General features: G+C 53.6%; 2 protein-coding genes across 3 annotated transcripts; one reads left to right on the top strand and one right to left on the bottom strand.

Moving 5' to 3' along the window:
- Nucleotides 1–3,960: 3,960 nt before the first annotated feature.
- Nucleotides 3,961–11,677, bottom strand: Uap1l1 (UDP-N-acetylglucosamine pyrophosphorylase 1 like 1). Its single transcript, XM_052722811.1, has 9 exons — nucleotides 11,259–11,677; nucleotides 10,831–11,035; nucleotides 10,448–10,623; nucleotides 10,048–10,220; nucleotides 9,742–9,935; nucleotides 8,982–9,122; nucleotides 8,311–8,496; nucleotides 7,684–7,750; nucleotides 3,961–7,346 (listed from the first exon to the last, which is right to left on the bottom strand). The coding sequence occupies exons 1-9, from the start codon at nucleotides 11,545–11,547 to the stop codon at nucleotides 7,254–7,256; spliced, it is 1,524 nt and encodes a 507-aa protein (XP_052578771.1). The 5' UTR covers nucleotides 11,548–11,677; the 3' UTR covers nucleotides 3,961–7,253.
- Nucleotides 11,678–17,303: 5,626 nt separating this feature from the next.
- On the top strand, nucleotides 17,304–22,400 carry Sapcd2 (suppressor APC domain containing 2). 2 transcript variants are annotated; one of them, XM_052725205.1, is made up of 7 exons: nucleotides 17,304–17,967; nucleotides 18,370–18,468; nucleotides 20,288–20,400; nucleotides 21,202–21,348; nucleotides 21,500–21,607; nucleotides 21,697–21,807; nucleotides 21,885–22,400. In XM_052725205.1, the coding sequence occupies exons 1-7, from the start codon at nucleotides 17,400–17,402 to the stop codon at nucleotides 22,011–22,013; spliced, it is 1,275 nt and encodes a 424-aa protein (XP_052581165.1). In that variant the 5' UTR covers nucleotides 17,304–17,399; the 3' UTR covers nucleotides 22,014–22,400. The 2 variants fall into 2 exon arrangements, with proteins under 2 accessions (XP_052581165.1, XP_052581163.1); XM_052725203.1 differs by lacking the exon at nucleotides 18,370–18,468 and having other exon boundaries at nucleotides 17,306–17,967.
- Nucleotides 22,401–23,874: the final 1,474 nt, after the last annotated feature.

The following is a 23,874-nucleotide window of genomic DNA, read 5'->3' as shown; positions in this document are numbered from 1 at the left end:
CCAGGTCACGTGACAGGCATGTCAGGCGGGGCGACGTCACGTGACAGCTTTGAAAGGCTGTCCTAATTAGCTGGATTCTAGCTGGAGGACCACTTTTACGCCTTCATGCATCAGCTTCTGGGGCTTTTGACCCAAATCTTAAGGGTTCCCTGGGCTCCTACTGTGTTCTCACAGAGATGATGATCACTGTGGAGACCCAGGAAGCAGACAGCAGGGCTAGGGCGTGTCAGGGCGCCCAAGTGTCCAGTTGCTGAATACCACAGAGTGATATTGCAGGCCCCACATCTTCCGGTGGTTGATGGTTGCTGGAGCTACCTACTCTTTCAGCCTGTCATCTCACTGGTGCCCTGGGCACTGAAAGCTGTGCTGGAGCATCAACAACATGGACTCAGTCAGAATGGCCACCCTGCCCCCAGCCCTCAGTTCCGGTCAGCACCCTTGCTCCACTGACAGTCAGTCCCGTAATCCCAGGGCCAGGGAAACTGGGACAGTTCTGTCTGCCCTAAGAGAGTGGCCTCAGGAAGGGAGGGGTGTTGGAGGTTGCTGCAGAGGAGAAGTCTTTGAGAGACGACACTGGGCTTATCTGAGTGGTGTCAGCGATCTCTGAGCTTGGAATGTGTGGCTGCTCTGTTCTCCTGGCTGTTGGCACTGTGCCCATGCCCAGACAGAATGGGGGAGATGGAGGGACGGGGCTTCTGCTGGAAGCTGCCCTCCACCTGGTGGCAGGGAGTGTGCAGGGAAAAGAAAGAACCAGTTTACTCCCTGAAACTCAGTCCCAGGCCTGGAAGACGGGAGAGATCACAGGAGATGGGACTTGGACCGGCTCAGCCATGGGGGAAACATGTCCAGTGGGACACACAGCCCAGAGCTGTGGAATGCTGTGCCACAGATTAGGGAGGCCCTAACCCTGCACAGATGCCTACCTTTGTTATTGTGTATTTCTGGGGTGTTGGTGTTTCATTGCCCGGTAAGTCCTGCCTGCAGAGTGATATTAACTGTAAGTGGCTGTGTATCTGTACTGAAATGTTTTCAGTGAGGTTTCACATTCTTCATGTCCTGCATCTCCCCTTGAATTCCATGCCCTGTTACATCTTGGTTCCCACCTGCTGTCTATTTTTACAGCCCACTCCCATATGTCTGTCCTTTGAATCCAGAGACAGACTCTCCTGTGGCATAACATATGAGTCTTTCTTTATCGTGCACTTCTCTCTTCTTTTTTTTCTTGTTTTTTTGGAGACAGGGTTTCTCTGTGTGGCCCTCACTGTCCTGGAACTCGCTCTGTAGACCAGACTAGCCTCGAACTCAGAGATCTGCCTGCCTCTGCCTTCTGAGTGCTGGCTCTCTTCCTTTATATTTTAGGGTTTGGCATCCTGGGAATTTTCCACAAGTCATCTCCCTTTTTTAATTTTAAAAATTAGCTATATTTATTGGATTTGATGTGTTTTGCCTGCATGTATGTACCACATGCATGTTTGGCTGCCTTGGAATTCAGAAGAGGGCTTTGAAGTCTCTGGAGCTAGAGTTACAGATGGTTGTGAACCACCACGTGGGTACTGAGAATCAAACCAGTGTCCTCTGCAAGGGCAGCAAGTGCTTTTAACCACTGAGCCAACTCTCCAGCCCCTATTTTCTCCCACTCTGAGTTTTAAAGTGGTATGTGCAGTTATCGGTGTCCTTCATTTTGAGTTGGGTATTTTACCCTCCACTTTTATACTTCTTCCTAGTGCACACCTACTTAGACACTTTTAAGTTTAAAAATGTTTGAGATTGTACTCATTTTTAGTATGTGAGTGTTTTTCCTTCATGGATGTCAGTGTGCCGTGTGTGTGCAGTGCCCATGGAGTCCAGAAGTGGGTACTTAATACCGTGGGACCTAGTTACAGATGCTTGTTAGCCACATCAGTACAAGGATTTGAACCTGGGTCCTCTGGAAGAGCAGCCATGAAACACTGCACCTGAGGCCGGAGCTGCTGATAGAGCGCTTGCCTACCACGCAAATGATGAGTTGGGTTTGGTCACGTGGGAGGGCAGGCACAGCTCTGCCTTAGCTGATTTTATTGATAAAAACTTCTCACTGGTAGCAAATGTCACAGACCAGACCAGAAATTACATGCTGTGTGTGTAGTCGTTACCACCTTTGCAGATGATCCTGTCTCTCCTACCTGTCACACATCTGTTTGTTTATTTTTTTTCTTTATTTTTATTTATTTTTTTGGGGGGGTTTTTTGAGACAGGGTTTCTCTGTGTAGCTTTGGGCCTTTCCTGGAACTCACTTGGTAGCCCAGGCGGGCCTCGAACTCACAGAGATCCGCCTGGCTCTGCCTCCCAAGTGCTGGGATCAAAGGCGTGCGCCACCACCGCCCGGCTGTTTCTCCCCCACTCCCCCAAGATAGGGTTTCTCTGTGTAGTTTTGGGTGCCTTTCCTGGAACTCACTCTATAGACCAGCTGGCCTTGAACTCACAGAAATTCGCCTGACTCTGCCTCCCAAGTGCTGGGATTAAAGGCGTGTGCTACCACTGCCCAGCGTCTGCACTTCTTATGTAGACACCGGGGTCACTATTGCCACAATGTGACTCTGTTACCTTCTGGTGGTTTTATGGCTCCTTAAGATTTATAAGTGGTGTTGGGGCCTGTCCTTCCTAATTATCCACTCCTGCCTCTAAGTTCTATGGTGTCTTTTCTGCTCCTGTTTTTTCTTATTGTTATTTAATTATGTTTTAGTCATTTGGAAGAATGTGCTATTATGAGACCATTCGAATGGCCTTGTAAAGTCTTACAAATGGTACTGCTTCCCGGCCTATGGTTGTTTGAAGGAGAATGTCCCCCATGGATTCATGTTTTCATGTTTAGTCCCCAGTTGGTGAACTGTTTAGACAAGGTCTCACTGTGTAGCTCTGGTTGGCCTTGAACTCACAGAGATCTGCCTGACTCTGCCTCCCTAGTGCTGGGGTTCAAGGTGAACACCACCAAGCTTGACAAATACTTATTTTATTTATTGGTTTTTCAGAGTCTCGTGCACCTTGGTAGGCCTCAAACTCTTAAGAGATCTGCCTGCCTATACCTCCAGAGTAAATAATGCAAATATTTGTTGGCACGGTCTAATTCCATAGTCCACCTGAGACGTGAGTAATGATGGGTGTGTAATCTGAAGTTTATGCCTCTCATGATGCTTTAGGTTTTGTGTATTTGTTTGTTGTTTTTGTTTCTTCAAGACAGGGTTTTTCTGGGTAGCCCTGCTGTCCTGGAACTTGCTCTGTATGCCAGCCTTGCCTCAAATTCAGAGATCCATCTGTCTCTGCCTCCCCAAGGGCTGGGATTAATGGTATGCACCCCCCCCCAGGTATTTCTTTTGTTAATAATTCCTCATGAGTTGAGACCTTTCCTGGTGTATGCTATTTATCTTCCTGATTCTCAAGTCTTTGGCCCTTGATCTGCACAGATTGGGGCACACACTTCCTCTCCACACCTGAGTCAGGAGCCACCCTAATCCGTGTATCACATTATTGTGAGTAGACCCTTGCTTAGAGATGCAGCTTTGGTCTGTTCACCAGCCTTTTGTAGTGTTTTGTCTGTACCACCAAATGGCTTATTTGGAAAGGATCATGTTCACTAAAGTCCTTTTTTCTTTCCTCTTTTTTTTTTTTTTTTTTTAAAAAAAGACAGGACTCTTCTGTTTCCCAGGCTGTCCTAGAACTTGCTTTGTAGACTAAGGTGGCCTTGAACTCAGAGATCTGCCTGCAAGTGCTGGGATTAAAGGAATGCGCCATCAGACCTGGCTTATTAGATTCCTTTTCTAATGAATGGAATCCTGCTGATCACAGCAGTGATCTTGAGTACAAGTTAAGCCAGTAAGAGAGACCAGCATGTTATGTCTTCCCATAATTCCTAGGCTACCTGGATTTTACTGGCTCTATTTCACTGGGCACTCTTGATTTTCCTTGGTAATCATGACCACCAGCAAGCATGGGTTCCTTTATTCCACTTCAATGTCAATTACTAGTAGCAGCCAACTCTCAGATCACATATTTTGTTTGTATCATACAATGACATAGAACCACTAAGAAAGGTTAAAGAGACTGAAGGGTTCTGGACTGAAAGCAAGAACGGAGTAGATACAGAGACCAGAACACAGCGGGCCAGATGGAAGAAAGGTTCTTTCTCAGTTCTGATGGTGTTCTGGGCGGGCTTCCTGACGCGTGGTGAGTTTGATGGATACTAGAGATGCAGATACAGCAGAATCCTACTGTATAAAATGGGGTGAGTCCATGTAAGGTTCAGTATGAAGACTGTTGTCCTCTATAGTGGGAACCCAGAGCAGGCCCAGCCTGCTTCCTCGTAAGGTAACTATGGCTAGAGCAGGGCCCTGTGCACCTAAGGACACTGCTTGGCCCTCCCTGCCGGTAAGGGATCTAACAGGGAGGTTTCACTCAGTCCACGGCCTTGGGAGCTATGCTACACGATGAACTACTTACATTTGCTACACATGGTTCCAAGTAAAAGCTCAAACCTGCAAAGCAGCATCTATGGAGTATGAGCGGCTTCCTGACTCCTGTTTGCTCCAGGCCCAACTACACAGCTTTTGTTTTTGAGACACAGTCTCACTATGTAGTCCTAACTGACCTGGAACTTGCTATGTAGACCAGACTGGTCTCAAACTCAAGAGATCTGCCGACCTCTGTCTCCATAGTATTGGCACTAAAGGTGTGCACCACACCCAGGTTCCAGCTGCACATTGACAGTGTGCATTTCTGGGTGCCTGAAGGGTTCCTCATATGGCAAGCCTGCCTGGCCTTCCGTTTCTCTGAATTTGAAAACTCTCCTGGTCTGACTCCTTCCCTTTTGTTTTCTGTGTTTTTTAAGACAAGGTTTCTCTGTGTGGTTTTGGTGCCTGTCCTAGAACTTGCTTTGTAGACCAGGCTGGCCTCGAACTTACAGAGTTCTGCCTGCCTCTGCCTCCCCAGTACTGGGATTAAAGGCATGTGCTGTCACGACTCATGACTCTTCCCTTCTCAAGGTCACATTCAGTGTCCTGTTAGTTGTCTTCCAACAAATAACTGTAGGTAGTCTCAGCAATGCCCTCAAGCGGTGCGTTCTGAAGTGACTGACTAAGTACCGGCTTATCAAGAAGGGACGTACCCGTGGGTGAGCCTCCAGCCCCACTCCAGTGGTCTTCCCTGAGTGTCCTGTGTCTTGGGTTTCTCTGAATCCCTGGTGAAGAGGAGGATAGAAGCATGAAGGGTTTCTTGGGCAGCCTCCTCTTCCCAAAGCCCTGTCCCGTGGATATACCCATCCCCTGTCTGTATGCCATGAAACACTGCACCTGAGGCTGGAACTGTTGGTAGAGTGCTTGCCCACCATGCAAATGAAGCCCTGGATTCAATTCCCACCATCCCATAAACACCTTATCCAGGAGGTTCAGATGTCCAAGGTCGTCCTTGGCTATGTAGCTAATTCAAGGCCAGCCTGGGATACACACGACCTTGCCTCCAAAAAAGACAAACCAACCCGTGGCCGGGATTTACTGCAAATGTCCTATCTGTGAAAACAATGTCCAGTCTCTCAAAAGTCAGTCTTTTCAGGGCAATCTGGGACTAGGAATGGTGGAGTGTGACTGGAGAGCTCTAGGGTGAGGGAACACTTTGGGTACACTAATATAGCCACATGAAAGCTCTAAACACTGCATCCCATCACCCCCAGCTTGATAGTGTCTTATAATCATGTAAGATACACTCACCAGGGAAATGGGTGAAGGACATGGAGACCTCTTTGAATTTTTTTTTTTTTTTTTTTTTTTTTTTTTTTTTTTTTTTTTTGGTTTTTCGAGACAGGGTTTCTCTGTGTAGCTTTGCGCCTTTCCAGGCTGGCCTCGAACTCACAGAGATCCGCCTGGCTCTGCCTCCCGAGTGCTGGGATTAAAGGCGTGCGCCACCACCGCCCGGCGAATTTTTTTTTTTTTTAACTCCTTTCAAGAATTCACCCAACTGATTGTTTATTCAGGAGGAGCCTGAGGCTCTGATCTCCCTCTGGGACCCTCTCCTGCTCCAGGGACCCCAGCTTGTCTGTGGAGCAGTAAGAGAAGGATGCCAAAATACAGTTTGCTCCTGGGGCCTACAGCAAGATGACCACAGAGCCCAGTTTGTCTTTGACGTGTCAGTCCCAACAATGGCGGCCGTGGGCCCAATCCTGCCATCTTTCACAAGTCCAGACCCACTGTTTGCACACTGAATGGTAAATATACTCTTCCCAGCAACCTCCTCTGGGAAAGTGGCCAGGAATGAGAGCAGGAGCCCATACATCTGGGGCTAGGTGGCTGAGCCCATACATCTGGGGCTAGGTGGCGGAGCCCATACATCCAGGGCTAGGTGGCTGAGGAGCAGGCTGCCTCTCCTAACCACTGTTACATTAGGGGAAGGGCCAGTGTCACCATTTTCCTGCATGGGAAAGCAGCTATGAGTCAACGGAGTCGTGTCAGAGACAGAACAAGGCTGGGTGGCAGAGCTAAGCACCACCTAGATAGACAGAGGCTACACCTCCAGCTGAGAGCTTAAGCTCTAAGCTCTGGGAAAAGAAACTAACCAGGATGAGGTGTGCTCCAGACCCGGTCAGAACCAGGAGCCAGTCCAAAAGTCAACAGTGTGGCCTCTGGTTCTTTGGGGGGGAAAAGACTTAAGAACACAGCAGCCAGGCCCACTTGTGGGTGTTGACTGGGAGACTTGGGGCTGTGGGAGAGAGCTGTGGGAAGGCCCGGAGAACTGCTTTCATCTCAGTGTGCAGATGAGAGTTCTCAAAGCTAGTTTTAACCAGGGCATCAGGCTCCTTCTGTCTAGGCACATGGGGTGACATGCTCAGCTACTGGGAGGAGGGGTCCTTTAACTATATCCCCATGAGGCATATCTCACTGTCTGCTGAGCATGTGGCTGGCCTGGGCTGGCAGAGTGGATGACAGAGGGCATCTCCTGTCCCTTCTCAGACAACACCTCCTCACACTCTACCTCTAGCCCCATTTTCCAAGGTCCCCAACCCTTTGCCTATCAGCTGAGTCCCAGAGTCAGCAATGAGACAAAAACAAAAGCAAATGCCACACACAGAGACAGTCACAGCCCGGGGGTACCCAAGAGGTCCCAACCTTGTGAAGTAAACTAGCACACTCCCTTCTGTGCCCTGCAGGCCAGCATTTCTAGTCAGAGCCTGGGCCAGAGCTCTATCAGCATCTGATAGGACCCCAGGGCTGGAGAGGCTGGGAGCAAGCAGGTTAGCACTTCTGTGGCTGCAGCAGCCTGGCTTGGTCCTCGTCCAGAATGAATGGAGACTGGAGTTTTCGGCCTTGCAAGTACATCTCCAACCCCTAGAAACAAAGGGTTAGAGCGGCTAAGCGTCTACTTCGTCTGCCCATACCCCCTCCAGCCACCCGAAACAAGAGTCCAGTGTTACCCTGTCAGGCAGGGTCAGAAGAGGGCTAGTGTCCAGGAAGACGCCCCAAAACCTTGGTCTCAGCCTCAATCCTTTCCTGTACCCCACGCCCTCCCAAGACTTGCAAAGGCCTCCAGACCTCCAGACCCCTCAGTCTACGGCACTCTTCAAGGCTAGGATCTGTCCAGCCCAGTGCCTGCTTCTCCCATTTTCTTCTTCTGGTTCACACACACCAGACTTCACGAAATCCTGGACAGGGCCCGCACACTCACCTCTCCGGAGTAAGACACCAAGGGCGATATCTCACAGATGGCTGGAGGGTCTCCATTTGGGAGCAAGCTGGGGGAGAGCAATGGTCAGCATCGCCTCTCAAGTGAATGCCAGGGGCCCTCCCAGCACCCTCCGGACATGAAGAGGCAAGTGCCTGTCCAGCATCAGTGACACACCCCGGTCTTATCTCCACAGCAACCTCTCCCTCTGCACAGCCCAAACCCATGCACGCCATCTGCCAAGTAACAGGCTCTGGCTTAGCTAAGAAAATTAAATTACTACACAGGGCCCTGGCACAGAGCGCAGGCAGCCAGGCCCAGCTGCCCCTCCAGCACAGCAATAAAGGAGATAAACACCAAAGGTCTCAGAGGTCAAACCTTCCCGTGTCTCCTCAGGGTTAGGCCTAGGTCTCATCTTCAGGGCTTATGGGGATACAATTGGGGGCATCTGAGACCCTGCCTCCCCTGAGCATAACCTGAGACGAAGAGGCTGAGCTAACAGTCACCAGGCAGGCTGTCGCTGGCTGGGAACATAGCCGCCTGCGTGTGGTGTGGTGTGGTGCTGGGTTAGAAGCCAACTTGGACAGTGGCAGCATCAACAGGCCCCAAGCTAACCTCAGAGGCCCTCACCCAGACTGCTCAGGAAGCTGGACCCCATGTCCATCCAGGAAGTGGGCTCCGGCCTGCAGAGCCCAGCGGTGGTGCTGAGCCAACAAAGCTCTCCTGGAGGTGGAAGGGTTATCCGTGCTGGCTGTGTCGGCATTCTTCAGTGGGGAGAATTCTTCCTCCCGAGGCACTTCAAAGGCAACGAAGTTCCTGGTGGAGAGAAGGGTTCATGACCCTGCATCCCCGCCAGCTGCTCTGCTCTGGACAGGCAAGGGGAAGCCAGATTTCCCTAAACGGGAGTTGTTCCCATGCGTACGGTGGTCTAGGAGGGCCCCACAGGCACAGAAAGCATCTTTGCTTTCCTGAGATCCTAAGAAGCCTCAAGTCCTCCACCTCTCATTTGCCACCTGTTCAGAGGCAGAGGATATGGGACTCACCCAGCAAATCCGACCTTGGGTCAGGATTGTGGGGATTCAGGGGGTTGCTCCTGGTCCCCTCAGAACCTCTGCTCTTGCTTTTAGGGGCAAGAACACCCTCTGGACTTCCCCGGGACAAACCAACCTATAGTCCTTCACCTTTCCCCACCCCTGCCCCTCACCAAGCTCCCGCTTCCCTGCTCTCCTCCGGGACCTCTGAACCCACTACCAGAACCAAGAGAGGGAAGAAGAGAAAAATAAGCGACTTCTACCACTAACTTAGCAAACTGGAACACATCAAACACAAACTTCTCCATCTTTATCCCATTCGGTTTTAGCGGCTTTACCAGATTTCCCTCCTCATCCACGTATGGGACCTTCTTCACAGCCACATGCAGCTTCAGCAAGGGCTCAAACTCCCTGGTAGCAAGAGGGCAAAAGGGGTGTGGTTCAGGTAGGGCATCCCTGGAACGCCAGCCTTCACTTCTGTGTACCCGGCCAGGTGATGCTTAGTTACTTCTCTGGGAAGGATACAGGTTTTCTCCCAGCATCCCCAGGGCCAAAAGCCAGGAACCAAAAGCCAGGAACCACCAGCCACAATGCTGCCCAGGCTAATGACAGGGCAGCGGTGGCAGCCATGAGCAGTGGGGTCAAGACAGCCTTGACCAGGGCTCATCCCAACCGCCCAGACTCTGGTGGGATCTGGCTTGTTTATGTAGTGACAGGAATTCTCTCCACCCAACCCCGTGCACTCCCAATAGTGGCCCAGCTCGGTCTAGGTCAGCTCAAGCTGCTGTGGCATTCTTTTTTTTTGCTTTTGCTTTTGTTTTGTTTTGTTTTCCGAGACACGGTTTCTCTGTGTAGCTTTGCACCTTTCCTGGAACTCACTCTGTAGCCCAGGCTGGCCTTGAACTCACAGAGATCCATCTGGCTCTGCCTCCCGAGTGCTGGGATTAAAGGCGTGCACCACCACCACCCTGCCGTAGCATTCTTAAATTCAGCCTAGCCTGGGCTGCCACAGTCACCTGTTGCCACACACCTGGTGACCATATCCAGGAAGTCTCGGGTGAAGAAGTGGTTGCAGATGTTGCCTGTGTTGTAGAGCAAGCCCCCGTCATCCCCTCGGAGCCCAGCAATCTCGGGGCTAATCTCGCTGTATTCCACCACCTGGGGGACACCATCCACCTGGCACACCACACCCACTGGCTCCTCAGGGTATGCTTTTTCCACCACCTGCAGCCACCGGGTATAGACTCAGTGTGATGGGAGTGACAGGGATGAGGAGGGGCAGGGTTTGGCAAGCGGCAGAGCCGAGTGCCAAGGAAAATAAAAGCTTGATGCTCACCTTGGCACCACAGTCGGCTCCCTGAAGCACACAGAAGCCTATGAAGACGGGGTCAGCCAGACGCACCAGGATGTTGTCCACACAGTACACATGCACAAACTCCACGCCCCGCCGCTCCATGTCCTCAAGGATCTGGTGATCCGCCAGGGCACAGTACAAGCCCCCGTTACCATCTGCAAAGGAGAAAGGAATGGGTCTTCCCATGGACTCCAGCTTGATCTCCTGCTCGGTCTAGTAAAAGTAGCGGGAGCACAACCACCAAGAGCCTTGTGACTGTATCATGTGACAGATGAGACTCCAGACTGAGCACATCTTACCTGGGAGTCGGGCCTCCTGACCCACAGCGGCACTCTGTAGTCCAGGTAGGGCAACCCTTCCCTGTTCAAGGTGTGGACCATACCTGGGGCCATGGCAACTTTGTCTTTCCGTTCCAGTATGGCCTTGCCCTCAAAGGTCACGGCAGGTAGCATGCGCTGCTCGAAGAGGACCACGTTATCGGGGTCTAGGTGGAAGAAGTCGTGCTCCTTGAAGAACTTGATGGTGGGTCCCAGTGTAAACTCACTCGTCATGATGTACCTGTAAACGTCCTAGCAGTGAGTTGCTTCCAGAGGAATTTGGCTCACCCTGGCAGGCGAGGCGGGAACAAGCCTGCATGGGGCTCAGTAAGGGCAGGTGCTGGGCTCTCTCTAGGGCTGTGCTAGGACTGGGTCTCGGGTCTTGGTGTGGGGCAGGCCTGGGTCACTTAAGGGTGGTCTTTCTGGGAGGTTGGCAGGGAGGACACACCAGGGCACGGTGCAGTGGGTCCCCAGTCGCTGGCCAGCCAACTGTTCAACACGCCGGATCCGCTCTGCCTGCAGCTGATACAGGGTCTTCTGGCTGGGCAGCCCTACTTGATACATGCCCTTAGGGTAGGTGACGCCCAGGCGAGTTCCCTGCCCACCGGCCAGCAGCAGGACAGCCACCTTGTTCAGAGCAATCTGTCGGAAACCTGGAGGGGAGGTACATCGTGAGGACAGGCCTCTTTAGAGAGAGCCACGCGTGAGCTTGCTACTGCACAGCTTCGGGGTCTACTAAGCGCAAGAGGAAGGAGCTGCAAGGCAAATAACTCCACACAGTACTTCCAGAGTCGTCCCCCCCACCCCCCAGGCACTAACTCTTCCGGACGCAATGGGCAGCGCCTGCCCAACCCCGCCCAGTGCTGTGCTGCCTACCTTCCTCTTCCCACCGCCGGCGTGTCTCTTGGTCGCAGCGGATCGCGCTGCCTACGCGTTCTGGGGGCAGGGGCTGCAGGCGCGCCGCCAGGTCGGGCAGAGGGCCCGGGGCTAGCGAGCAGGCGGCCGAGGCACGCTGGCAGTGCTCACGGAGAACATCGGGCTCCAGCGAGGCGAGCTCCGCTAGGAGCGCCGCTCGAGGCTCGGGAGCCAAATCGTCCCAGAAGCGAAGGAGATGATCCTGGCCCGCGCGCTGCAGCTTGGACCGCACATCCTGCTCCGAGGCCATGCTGCAACCGCGGCTGCTGGCCCAGCTGGCACTGGAGACCTTATGACCAACATCACGAGACTTCAGGCAGGCGGTGCAGATCCCGGAGAGGCCGGCCTAGGGCGCAGCACCTCCACCCGGGACCCCGCCCCCTTCTCCCTTGGAGCTCCAGTTCGGTCCCCTTTGGCTCCGCCCCTCTTCAAACCCTTTTAGCACAGTCCCCCGCCCAAGATCTGGCATTCTGTTGTATCTCTGCCCCAGGCTGCGCACACGACCCAGGTCCTTTCTACTCTTGACCCCAAACTCAAGGTGTACTCAAGCCAGGCCCCCCTAGTCCTCCTAGTCTCCAAGGCCTAGGCGTTTCTCTCCTGAATACCATCACGCCTCCGATGTGGGCGGAGCTGTTCTGTCCTCGCCCAGAGAGAGGAAGGAGGTCCCGTCGGTTGGGTGTTCTCCCGGGCTGACCAAACCTAACCCACCCTCCTGCGTGTCCACAGCCGAGAGGGTGGCCTCGGAGCCTCTCTGGTAGAGTCTGAGCCTAAGAGGAGCCTGTTTGATCGTGTAAGCTTTCACTGAGAAACGCCTCTGGCAGGCTATCTTTCTGTCGCACTGTGAGGAGGCCAGACCCAGGCTGGCTTTAACCTGCATCCCCTAAGGACTTGATTTCCAGACCCGTTCTGCAGCTGCTTCCTGCTTTATTTTGCTTTTTCATAAAGCCTTTTAGGGTGTGTGTGTGTGTGTGTGTGTGTGTGTGTGTGTGTGTGTGTGTGTGTTGTCTTTTGGAGACAGGGTTTAACTGTGTAGCCCTGACTATCCTGGAACTCATTCTGTAAACCAGACTGGCCTCGAATTCAGAGATCCCTTGCCTCTGCCTCCCAAGTGCTGGGATTAAAGGCATTCACTCCTAACACACAGTTTACACAAAGCCTCTTGTAAAAACAAACAAAAACCAAAAAACTCCACACAAAAACAAAACAAAACAACCCCCAACAACCCAAAAGCAAGAATGGAGACCATAAATTCTCCTGTCCCAGAAAGGGTTTTTGTCTACAGCCACAGCTTAGAATGACTTTTCTTCCATTTTCTTCACACCTTTCTTCACAGCACCCAGAGAGCAAGACAAACTCCATTTTTCCTAACAGCACTAAGAAAGAAGCTGAACCAAGTTCCAGAGACACAGACACCCAGCTAAGACTCTGGTCAAGATGACCTCCACCCCAGGATGGGTAGGCTGCTGGCCAAGAAATAGTTAAAACAAAGGCTTAATCCAGGGGTTGGGGATTTAGCTCAGTGGTAGAGCAGGCAAGTGCAAGGCCCTGGGTTCAGTCCTCAGTTCCAAAAAAAAGACAAAGGCTTAATCCATCAAAGTCTCCAATAGTACTGGGAGGGTCTCCAACTGTATTTTGTCTTCTGTAGTTCTTCTCTTGGCTAAATGTTCCTGTTAACTGAAGTGTGACCCTGAAATGCAAAGGCTTGTTCCCCATGGCTTGCGGTTTTTCCCCTTTAAAAACCCTTCACTGGGGGCTGGAGAGATGGCTCAGAGGTTAAGAGCACTGCTCTTCCAGAGGTCCTGAGTTCAATTCCCAGCAACCACATGGTGGCTCACAACCATCTACCATGAGATCTGGTGCCCCCTTCTGGCCTGCAGGCATACTCCATTCCAGCACCTTTGGCTCTCCCCATGCAGGCAGGACACTGTACACATAATAAATAATCTTTAAAAAAAAAAAAAAAAACTTCACTCTGAGAGCTCAGGGCCGTCATCCTTCACCTGGCCAGTCAGTGTGTTGGACATGGACCAAGCCTGGGCTTGCATGTTTAAATAAACCCCTTTGTATTTGCATTGGATATTGGCTCTGTGCTGGTCTTGCTTGTGGGTCTCACGACATGAGCACAACACACTTTCTTACATTCTCTGCTGCCTGACTTCTCCATGAGAAGTCAACTCACAGGCAGGATACTGTTTGGTTCATTACTCTCTGTCTCCTTCCACGAATAGCAGATACAGGGACATGTTTGTCTACTGAACAAAGGAGTGTTGGATCCCAAGCCAAGCACCACCATGACTAGGTCACAGCAAAATGTTCAGGGAGTGCCGCTGGCTGAATGAATGAATGAGCACACAGTCTGCCCTCGTACGACTTCCATGCAATGAACAGACAACTTCAGGAAACGTGTGGGAAGTGAGGACAGTAGACAGACAGAGTCAGGTGAGCAGCCTAGGCTCCACATCCCAGGCCAGAGTCCATGGCCGCCATTATTGCCTTTGGGGCTAGGCAGGGAAGGAAGGGCATGAGCCTCTCCTCTCGGGAGACAGGTCAGGCATGACCTATGAGCCCGCTTGGTCAGATGGACTCCTAAATCCACTGGTTTGTATAGCTGAAAGCATTTCCAAGACCAGGAGACTATGCTTCCCTGGGCAGGCAAAGGTACACTTCACTGGATCCTGGTGAAGCTGAGAGGGTGGAAAAGTCCTGCTGGACCCAGCCCTCTGCATCACCTGCAGAGCGGCTTCCCCTTGGTCTTTTTTTTTTTTTTTTTGTCAAGGGCCTAGGACGAAGGCCAGAGTGGAGACCAGAGAAACCTAGGGAGGGCTGGAACTAGGCAGCACAGCTGGGCCCCTCTCCACACCGCTGGGAGCTACACCAAGAGGCATCGGAGTCTTGCCAACCTCTGTACCCCTGCACACTTCTCTCCAAGGATCATGGTTGGCACAGGGAGAACATCATCACACCTGTTTGGATTCTGGAAGTTCCTTGGGGGTGGCAGTAAAACTGAGCCACAGGGCCAGAAGAGCGTCAGGCCAGGCTGGGAGAGCGTCAGGCCAGGCTGGGAGAGCGTCAGGCCAGGCTGGGAGGAGAATGGAAGGAGGATGTGCTCAGGGTTCAGGCCAGAAAAGATGCAGGTGCACATGTTCTCGTCCTGCACCCAGAGCCAGGCAGAGTCCACTCTCTTCCAGATCTTTCTCCAGGAGTCAATCATAAGGAAGCCTGCAGACCCAGGGCTTCAGCTACCTTCTCCTGAGCTCTGGACAATGAGAGGCTCTTAGGTCCTTTCCTTTCTTTTTTTTTTTTTAAATTAATTTATTCTTTCACAACTTCATACATATATAATGTACCTTGATCATATTCCCCCATTATCTTCTCTTAGTCTCTTTTCCCTCCTACCAGACCCTTTCCTCTTCCCAACAAGGCCCCTCATTCTTTCATGTCTGTGTGTGTGAGAGAGTGTGTGTGAGTGTGTGTGAGAAAGTGTATGTGTATGTATATGTGAGAGTGTGTGTGAGTGTGTAAGAGAGTGTGTGTGTGTGTGAGAAAGGGGGGGAGAGAGTGTGTGTGTGTGTGAGTGTGTGATTGTGTGTGTGTGTCCCTCTGCATTTAATCAGAATTGTCGGCATGAACACCAGTTGGAGGGTCTTTACAGGAGCAAAGGTAATTTACTGGTGACTTCACTGCTGAGGAATATGACTCTCCCTCCCCCAGCAACTATTAACTGCCGGTTGCTCCCTAGGAAGGGGTGGGGCCTAACGAGCTCCACCTCCCCAACACCCACAGGCTCTTCTTATCTTCTCTGCAAGTAGACTCAGGTTCACGGGGCCTGGCCTCCTTAGCTCGCTGTACTGAGCAGCATTGGTTTCCCTTGATGCTGGTGGTTGCTCCTAGACCTACGCATTTGTGCCGGGAACACCTAGGCCTCATCCCAGCTTGGTGTTCCACTGCAGTATGACATTTCACTATTCCCTCACCAAATAAAGCTTCCTGTGTGCTCACTGTCGTCCACTGCGTGCCTATGGTAGGGTCAGACCAACGCTAGGCTTTGGGATGGCTCTGCCCTATTCCCAAACACCATAATAATTCATGGGGAAGCAAGCATCACTACAACCAGGTATGTAAGGTAGAAACATCTAAGTAGACTTTTGGGGCAGAGGAAGCAGGTGCCTGGACAAGGTCTGAAGTGTTCGTAGCAATCAACCAATAACAGAGGATGGTCCTCTTCATGTAGCCCAGAGCCTGGAAGTAAGGGTACGATGGATGAACACCCTAAGACTAGGCAAGACATGAGGGGAGGCAAATGTGAAACATCAGAGGGTCTTTGACCAGGTCTGCCCCTAAAGTGGCAGCTAAGCTCCAGGGAGTAACTCTGGGTTCATAGTTCTTTAGAGGCCTCCACCAAAATACCCGACCAGGACTGAACCACAGCTTTGAGTGAGATGGGTGTGGGGGTGCACGCATTTAATCCCAGTACTCAGGGGATCTGAGTTCCAGGCCAGCTTGGTCCACTAGCAAGTTCCAGGACATCCACGGTTGCATAGTAAGATCCTGTCTCAAGACAAACAAAACAAATACAAGCAATTTTGAAGGAGTAACTCCCAGAAGTGTGGAGCCAAGGAATTTGCTTCCACAGCCTGAGTCATCTGGCCAGAAGCCTGCCCAGATGGGCTGGAGTGAGGTCCTGAGTTAAGAGCCTGTCCCGAGGCATTCGGCATCATTGTGGAAGAGTGTCCCAGTGTAGAGGCAGCAGTTAACATGTGGACTGTTCTCAGTGGCTACGTTTCTGTTTCTGTGACATTCAGAAGTTTGGGAAGGTGATCAGGTGGAGGATAGAAGCCAAGCAAAGGAGTTGGTGGTGGTGGTGGTGAGGCGTAAGGTATCCTAAGGACCTTCCTGGCCTCTGGGAGGTGCTTGGCCTCTAGCCAACCCTTGAGATGGGCTTCTGGGTTAAGAATGAAGGTTAAGCCGGGCGGTGGTGGCGCACGCCTTTAATCCCAACACTCGGGAGGCAGAGCCAGGCGGATCTCTGTGAGTTCGAGGCCAGCCTGGTCTACAGCGCGAGATCCAGGAAAGGCACAAAGCTACACAGAGAAACCCTGTCTCGAAAAACCAAAAAAAAAAAAAAAAAAGAATGAAGGTTAAGGCCTAGAATCCAAGTGGTCCCACCAGCAAACTAGGCTCTGCTGTGAGGGCCAGGATAATGGCTAGAGGAGATATTCATAAAAGAAAAGGCCAGAAAGCCGGGTGTGGTGGCGCGTGCTTTTAATCTCAGCACATGAGAGGCAGAGGTAGATGCATTTCTGAGTTCGAGGGAAGCCTGGTCTACAGAGTGAGTTCCAGGACAGCCAGGGCTACACAGAGAAACCCTGTCTCAAGGGAGCTAGTCACCGGACGGGCATCTGGGGACACAAGACAACTTGGCTTTGTCCTATAGTTGGCAGGACAAGGCAGACTGTCCCAAAGGACCAAAGGTAGAGCTGGCAGTTGTAGAGACAGAGGCCTTAGTGAGGAGAGCGCCCAACTGTCTGGAGCCTCTAATCCTCTTGGGGCGTTCCTGATGCAAGGGAAGGGAGCCCCATAGTCAATCCCCTCAGTGAAAAGGACCGAAGGGAGCAAGCGGGGCTGAACCCTCCCATCCTTACTCGTGAGGCTACCTGGGTACAAGATCTGTAAAGGGCGCCACGCTCCGCCCCTCAGAGAAGTGGCTAGCAGGGCGGAGCACAATTGGATGGGAGAAAGGGCTTTACCCAGGCAGGAGGGATGGTGGGCGTGGAGGCAGGGGGATCGTGGGAGCCGAGGTGAGAACTCTGGCGGGTTCCGCTCGTACCTCGTCACACCTCCCGGGCCCTACTCCCTGGCCGGGTAGTGGAGGCGCCCGCCCCGACCGCAGGGAAAATCAAACTGGACTGGTGGTTGCCGAGCCAATCCCGGAGCAGATGCGCCAGTTTGGACCAATAGCCGCCGTGAATATTAATGAGCGCTGACGCGGCGGCGAGGAGAGCCCCATTCAAAAACAGCAACTATTGTCGTGGCGGGGCGCGCGCCGTGCAGGTCCCGCCTTCTGGTCTTGTGGGGACCGACGCGGATGGAAGCTGGGTGCCCATGGCCGTGGCAGCGATGGCCGAGAGTGGCCGCCTACCGCACGCCGCGCCCGCGCCTAGCACCGAGGGGCTACCGCGAGCTTTTCTGCAGAGCCTGCGCACCCTCTTCGACATCCTGGACGACCGGCAGCGCGGCTACGTGCACCTGCGCGAGATCGAGTCCCGCTGGCAGGGTGCAGACGCCCGCGAGCTGCCCTGCGGCGTGCTCGAGGGCCTGCGCCAGGTGGCCCCCGCCAGTGGCTACCTGACCTTCGAGCGCTTCGTGGCGGGTTTGCGCACCTCGCTGCTGAACGCCAACGGGCGCCCGAGGGATCAGGCACGCGTCGCTCCCCGATCTGGGGACCAGCCTTTGCTGCAGCAGCGCCTGATGTTCGAACCGGCCGACGAGCCGCGGACTGTTCTGGAGAAGAAGCCTCTGCCCCCGAGTGCGCGCCCCGCGCCTGCTGGCCCCAGTAGCACCTCCCGGAACCCTGAGCTACCGTGTGTCCCGGCGGAGGCGGCGCCCCCTCCCGAGGAGCCCAAGCGGCCCCCGAGTAAGGCTCTGGAGCGGAGCCCGAGCGCGGACGCGGGTGAGTTTGGGCGCCCCCCAGTCCTTCATAATTCCTGGGACCTGTGCTGAAAACGAGATCGGCAGGGTTTCCTCAGAGGGATGGAGATGGGGACCACTGTGGGCAGGCCCCAGAGCCTAAAGCAAGGTTGGGACCACCTAGATGGAAAGGGACTTCGGCCTGTCCCACTGTGAGCTGCGGGCAGAGGCCTGATACCAGAGCCAAGGGCGGGTGGATGACTCTGAACACCCAGGAGAAGCCCACTCTTTCTCAAGCTTGAGCACCTGCCGCGGTGAGAGAAGGCACGTACCTGCTGTACCTGCCCTAGACCTGGGGACACCTGGGCCCCCATCCTCATTTCTGTGTGACTGCTTGGGCACACGTTTCTTCCTAAAAGCAAGCGTCCTCTAACCTGTCCTGGAGATCGTTCTCAGTGTGACACCCTGCAGAGACAACCCGGCCTGCTTCTCCACCCAGGCAGAGGAGGTGGCCCAGGAGCACCCAGCACAAGTGCTGAAGAAGGTTGTGTGTGTGTGTGTGTGTGTGTGTGTGTGTGTGTGTGTGTGTGTGTGTGTGTGTGTGTGTTGAGGGGTGTGTGTGTCCGACAGCACCTGCTGTGCTGTGCTGCTGCAGACACCCTGACGGACACAGACCACAGTCTCTGGGGATCCACCAGGCTCCTCTCCTTCCTTCCGGTCTAGTTGGCAGGGACAGGAGACTGTTGAATAGCCCCCTGTCTGCCCTGAGAACAGGACCCGCATTATGGCTAAGCATGGAGGCAGGTTCTCACAGGAGCCCAAGACTCTCTCAGCCCTGCAGCCCATTCATTCTGTCTACTGTTCTGCAGGTGCAGGGCCGCCCACTGCTCTGCCAGCCTCGCCAGACCTCTCCTGCATCAGCCATGCTCTACTGCCTCCCTTGTGAATTGATATAAACACACACACACACACACACACACACACACACACACACACACACACACACGACAGAGACTGTTACTTGTTCCAGCCCTGACTCCCTGTTCCTGTGGTAGGCACGGCTTCTGGACGTAGCTGGTGTGGCTGTGAGTTTGAAGTCAACCCTGGGATGGGACTGTGTGTAATCGACAGGTTTGCCTGTTCAGCCTCGTGTGGCCCTGGGTCAGTGACTTCTCTGAAGGTCATGTGCTCAGGGCCCATGGCAGGGCAATATTTAGCCCACTGCTCTGTAAGCCTAAGAACAGGCTTTAGCTCTAACTCCTTTATAGGTCAGCCAAGGCCCTATGGTATGCTTGACAAAGCTTGCTTTGGAGGAGCCACAGAACCATGTTAGCACCCCCATAGCAAAGTCCTCCCAACACACGGAAGGCCCCAAATTCCCAACCCTGTGATGTATGGCTCCTTCCTGTGCTAGTCAGGTCCAAGTGTCCCAGGGTTCCTTCCTAGAACTCATTGCCAGGACCTGCTCTGGCCCCACCTTCTGCAGGCAGTATCCTTGGGTACCTCCCATGGTCTCACCCTGAAACTGCAGGCTGAGACATGAACTTTGGGGCCTGCTGGGAACTAGAGTCTGTCATGCACATCCAAGCACCATTACTGTATCTGTCCCTGCTGTGCCCTGTTTTGGTAGGTGGGAGGCCCTCTAGATGATGCTCACAGGAGTCTATGGCACATATATGCACAACTTGCTTTATAGTGTGATTTGCTTCTGGGCAGGAATTATGTCTCCATCGCCAATGGAGTTTCTCCGCTACCAGGGGCTGTGCCAGAAGGCCCCAGGCAGTTGAGAGAGGCGTGGAATGAGCCAGAGTGTTCTGCTGATCCATCTCTTTTGTTTGTTTGTTTTGTTTTTCTGAGACAAGGTCTCTCTGTTTGTCCTAGAACTCACTGTGTAAACCAGGCTGGCCTTGAACTCACAGAGATCTGCCTGCTTCTGCCTCTTGAGAGGGGTTAAAGGCGTGCGCCACCACACCGTGACCTTGTCAATATCATCTTTTACTCTTCACCCTTTGGTACTCGGGAGAGGTATCCACTATGTTTTTTCAGGCCCTGGGGGAGGAGTCAGGAAAGAGCTGTATTCTTGCTCTCCCTCCAACCCTTCAGGGAGCTCAGGACCCTCCTTAAGGCAGATGAGGGAAGCAGGACAGGCAAGAGGAGACCGAATCCCAGCCAGGTACAAAGTCAACCGATAAAGCATACTCAGGGATCAGGACTGACAGAGGTTCCCGGGACCGCCCTGGTCCCTGGGGTTTGTATTATCAGAGTTAGTTGGAGGGTCCTGGAAGGGCTAAGGAGCTGGGATGAGATATTGAGCCAGTTAGGCAGGCCCAGAGCCAAGCTATGACCCTGACTGTCTGCTACAGGTGCAGCAGCCTGCAAGACCCTGGACATAGGCAAAGGTGAAGCCCGGCAGACTCCACGGTCCCGAGGTGAACGCCGAAGGCATACCATCACCAACGGTGTGGACTGTGGCCTGGTGAGAGGGGCCAGGACTCTGAGGGACTCTATGTTGTCCAGAAGGTTGGAAACCATGAGCCTGGTTACTTGGGGAACCCCTATAGGAGAATTGGTCAGCTTTGAACCTCTCTCTCCTGGGCTTGAATCTACTAGAGGGAAGACAGGCAAAATCAGGTAGAGGGAGAAGAAGTTCTTTTTTGGGGGGTGGAGGGGAGTTTTTGTTTTGGTTTTGGTTTTGGTTTTTTGAGACAGTGTTTCTCTGTGTGTGTAGTTTTGGTGCCTGTCCTGGATCTCCCTCTGTAGACCAGGCTGGCCTCGAACTCACAGAGATCCTCCTGGCTCTGCCTTCCAAGTGCTGGGATTAAAGGTGTGCGCCAGAGAAGAGGTTCTTTAGGGATGCCTGGTGACAGTTTGAGCCCCTGGCCCGCCTACCTCATGAGGTTCATCTCTGCAGGCCAGCCTAGTGCACAAAGAGCAAGGTGTTGAGTCTGGTCGGTCACTCCATTGCCCTTGGGGAAGCGTCAGTAGAGGGGCTGGAGAGAGGCCAGGCCCCATTACCACCATCATCCAAAGAGGAGGAACTGGGTGGTGTTCTCCAAGGCATAACCTTCCCTATGTCCGCTGGTGCTTCCTTCCGTGTGTGCCTTTGCAGACAGCACATGCGCTGATGTGGTTTCTGTGCCTGTGTGCTGGTCTGCAGGTGCACAGGTCTCAGCTTCCACACCTGGGGTTCCTGGAGCACACAGGTATGTGCAGGTATGCGTAATGCCAGTCTGCTTGCTGGCAGGCGTACATCCCTCTGTGCCCGTGTGTGTTATAGTTGAAGCAGATGAAGGAGTTAGAGCAGGAACAGGAGGTGCTGCTGCAGGGCTTGGAGATGATGGCTCGGGGCCGAGAATGGTACCAGCAGCAGCTGCAGCGTGTGCGGGAGCGTCAGCGCCGCCTGAGCCAGAGCAGAGCTGGTGCTGTGAGTGCTGGGCCACCCTTGACGACAGGACCCAAGCTGCCCTGGGTGGGTTCTCTCTAGACTCTGAGCTGAAACTTTGGTGGGGGGGGGGAACAGGAGTGCCAGGTGCAGGAATCTCCTCATGGCCTGGTGTTCCCTGCCTCTCTTCCAGGACTTCGGGACTGCAGGGAGTCCCCTCCCTCTGGGGAGGTTGCTGCCCAAAGTACAGGAGGTGGCCCGATGCCTGGGGGAGCTGTTGACTGCAGCCTGTTCTGGCAGAGTGAGTGCCCTGGAACCTCCCTGGCACCCCTTGTCCTCATTCTGGATGCTCTGCCCAGGAGAGGCCTGCCTGATTGTGTACTCCCACAGGCTCTGCCCTCGTCTTCTTTGGGGCCCCTGGGCCCCACCTCTCCCTCAACACCAGTCTGGCAGCAGCAGACCATCCTCATGCTGAAAGAACAGAACCGGCTTCTCACTCAGGTGAGGTGTGGGATGATGGGGCGGGGGCTGGCTGCCCAGCAAGCCCTGACCGCCCGCCCGCCTGCCCGCCCGCCCAGGAGGTGACGGATAAGAGCGAGCGCATCACTCAGCTGGAGCAGGAGAAGTCTGCACTCATCAAGCAGCTGTTTGAGGCCCGGGCTCTCAGCCAGCAGGATGCCGGGCCTCTGGACTCCACTTTCATCTAGCTGCTAGGACCTCTCTAGGATGTGCACACAGACTTAAGCCTCAGCTCCGTGGCACTGCTGTGAGCCTGTCTTCTGACTGGAGACAGCCGTCTGGCTTAGCCCTCAGAGCCCTTGAGGGGGCGCCTGCCTCCACTCTGGTAGTCTGGGCTGTCCTGAGGCTTGGCCCAGGCTGGCCTGACACGACACAGTGGGTGCTGTTCATAGTGCTCTGTCGTGCCTGAAGCTGCTACTTCTGCTGTCAATGGGTGACGGAGGATCGTTCCTCCAGGTTTATCTGATTGTAGGCAGCCCTGGACAAAGGAGGGGGCTTGTTTACAGTTGTCCTGTCCCCTCTTGTAGGGCTCCCTGGGATCCCTGGTATTTAGTAAAAAGTACTGGTCACCCTGGGCTGCACTTCTCATAATGCCCAGCAGAGGCCGCTGGCTGAGCTGGGTCCCTCTGTCGTGTTTCCTATTGTGTCCCCGCGGTGTTTCTGAGTGAGTGAGCAAGTAGATGTTTTGTACTGAGGGTTGGCTAGGAGGCCCAGAGACCAAGAGGTTAGGGGTTCCTGCTCTCCACCAGGGGCACTAAGACAGTGTGATTGTGACTCAGATGGGAGCAGAAGGGAGACATGGAACGGAAGGGGGATGGGGCCCTCTAATAGAGGGCTTTGTTTGTGTCTGTTGGAGGAGCCACAGGGATAGAAGTCTGTGTGTAGCAGAGGCTGAGAAAGAAGGAATCTGGCTGCAGCTGGACCAGGCCAGTCTGGTTCCTAGACATAAGCCAGTGGCTTAGTTTACCTACCTTACTGCACTGCCTTACCTGAACTAACTGTCCAGGGTAAGATGGTATCAAGGTAACTTCAGGTGTGGTCCTCCCCTTGGGAGGTCCCATCCCCCAAATGGGTGAGTGTGGGCTTCCCAGCTAAGTTATGAAGTGCACCATGGGCAGAAAACACCCATTCCACGGCGTGCGGGATTCCCTAGGTCTGGGATCTGCTCACACCCCCATCTTTTAATGTCCTACTTGGTCCAACAGTGTGGCCGTTGAAAAGTGAACCAGGGAGCACTGGGAGAAGCTTAGCTTCCTTGGATACGGCTCTGTTTCCTGGCTCACACCTCCCATTGGCAGCTTGGATGGGTACAGACTGGATGAGGGGCGTCTCTGTTCAGCCTGGTCTGATGGGGCTAGGCGCTTGCTACCCAAGGCGCTGAGACATCACAGGTGAATGCTGTGGCCTGGAGTCTCCAGTCTGGAGTACAAGCATTTGGCAGTGAAATGACCCATGGGGTCTGATTTCCCCGCTGTGCTTGGCCTGCAAGGCATCCCAGATCAGGTACAAAGTAGTCCAGCACCCAAGCCTTCTACGTTAGGAATCAGAGTGGTTTCTGGGTGGTTCTAAAAGGCAGTTGTGTTCCATGAGCTCCAAACACCTTGCCTTTAGACCAGTGCCCCCACACCTTCTCCAAGATGGCCTCGTTCCTTGGGTTTCCCCCGGTACCCTTCCATTCCGTGGCTTGGCACTCCTGTCCCTCAGGTCCTAAGGACACTTGACTAGTCTAATAGGTTCTCCAGACACAGCCCAAGATAGCCAGAACTGAGGCCTGATTGCCCATCCCATGGGGACGCCGGTCTCAGCAGGGTCTGTGGGTCTTGCCAAGCTCACTTTCCTCTCGGCTTTGCCCAGGCTAAGCCGCTCCATCTACTGGAGTCCCCATTTTGTCCACTAGATCCTGTCTAAGTTTGCTCAGGTCACATGGCACAACAGAAAGCCACAGGTGGTGGATGGACACGGTGGCACACCCCTTTAATCCCAGCACTCAGGAGGCAGAGGCAGGCAGATCTCTGAGTTCGAGGCCAGCCTGGTCTATAGAGTTCCAGA

This window comes from Peromyscus californicus, unplaced genomic scaffold, assembly GCF_007827085.1.
Source record: "Peromyscus californicus insignis strain IS unplaced genomic scaffold, ASM782708v3 Scaffold_7__1_contigs__length_154581171, whole genome shotgun sequence".
Lineage (NCBI taxonomy): Eukaryota > Metazoa > Chordata > Mammalia > Rodentia > Cricetidae > Peromyscus > Peromyscus californicus.
Note: the sequence above shows the minus strand (reverse complement) of the source record. Positions and strands in the feature narration are given on the sequence as shown.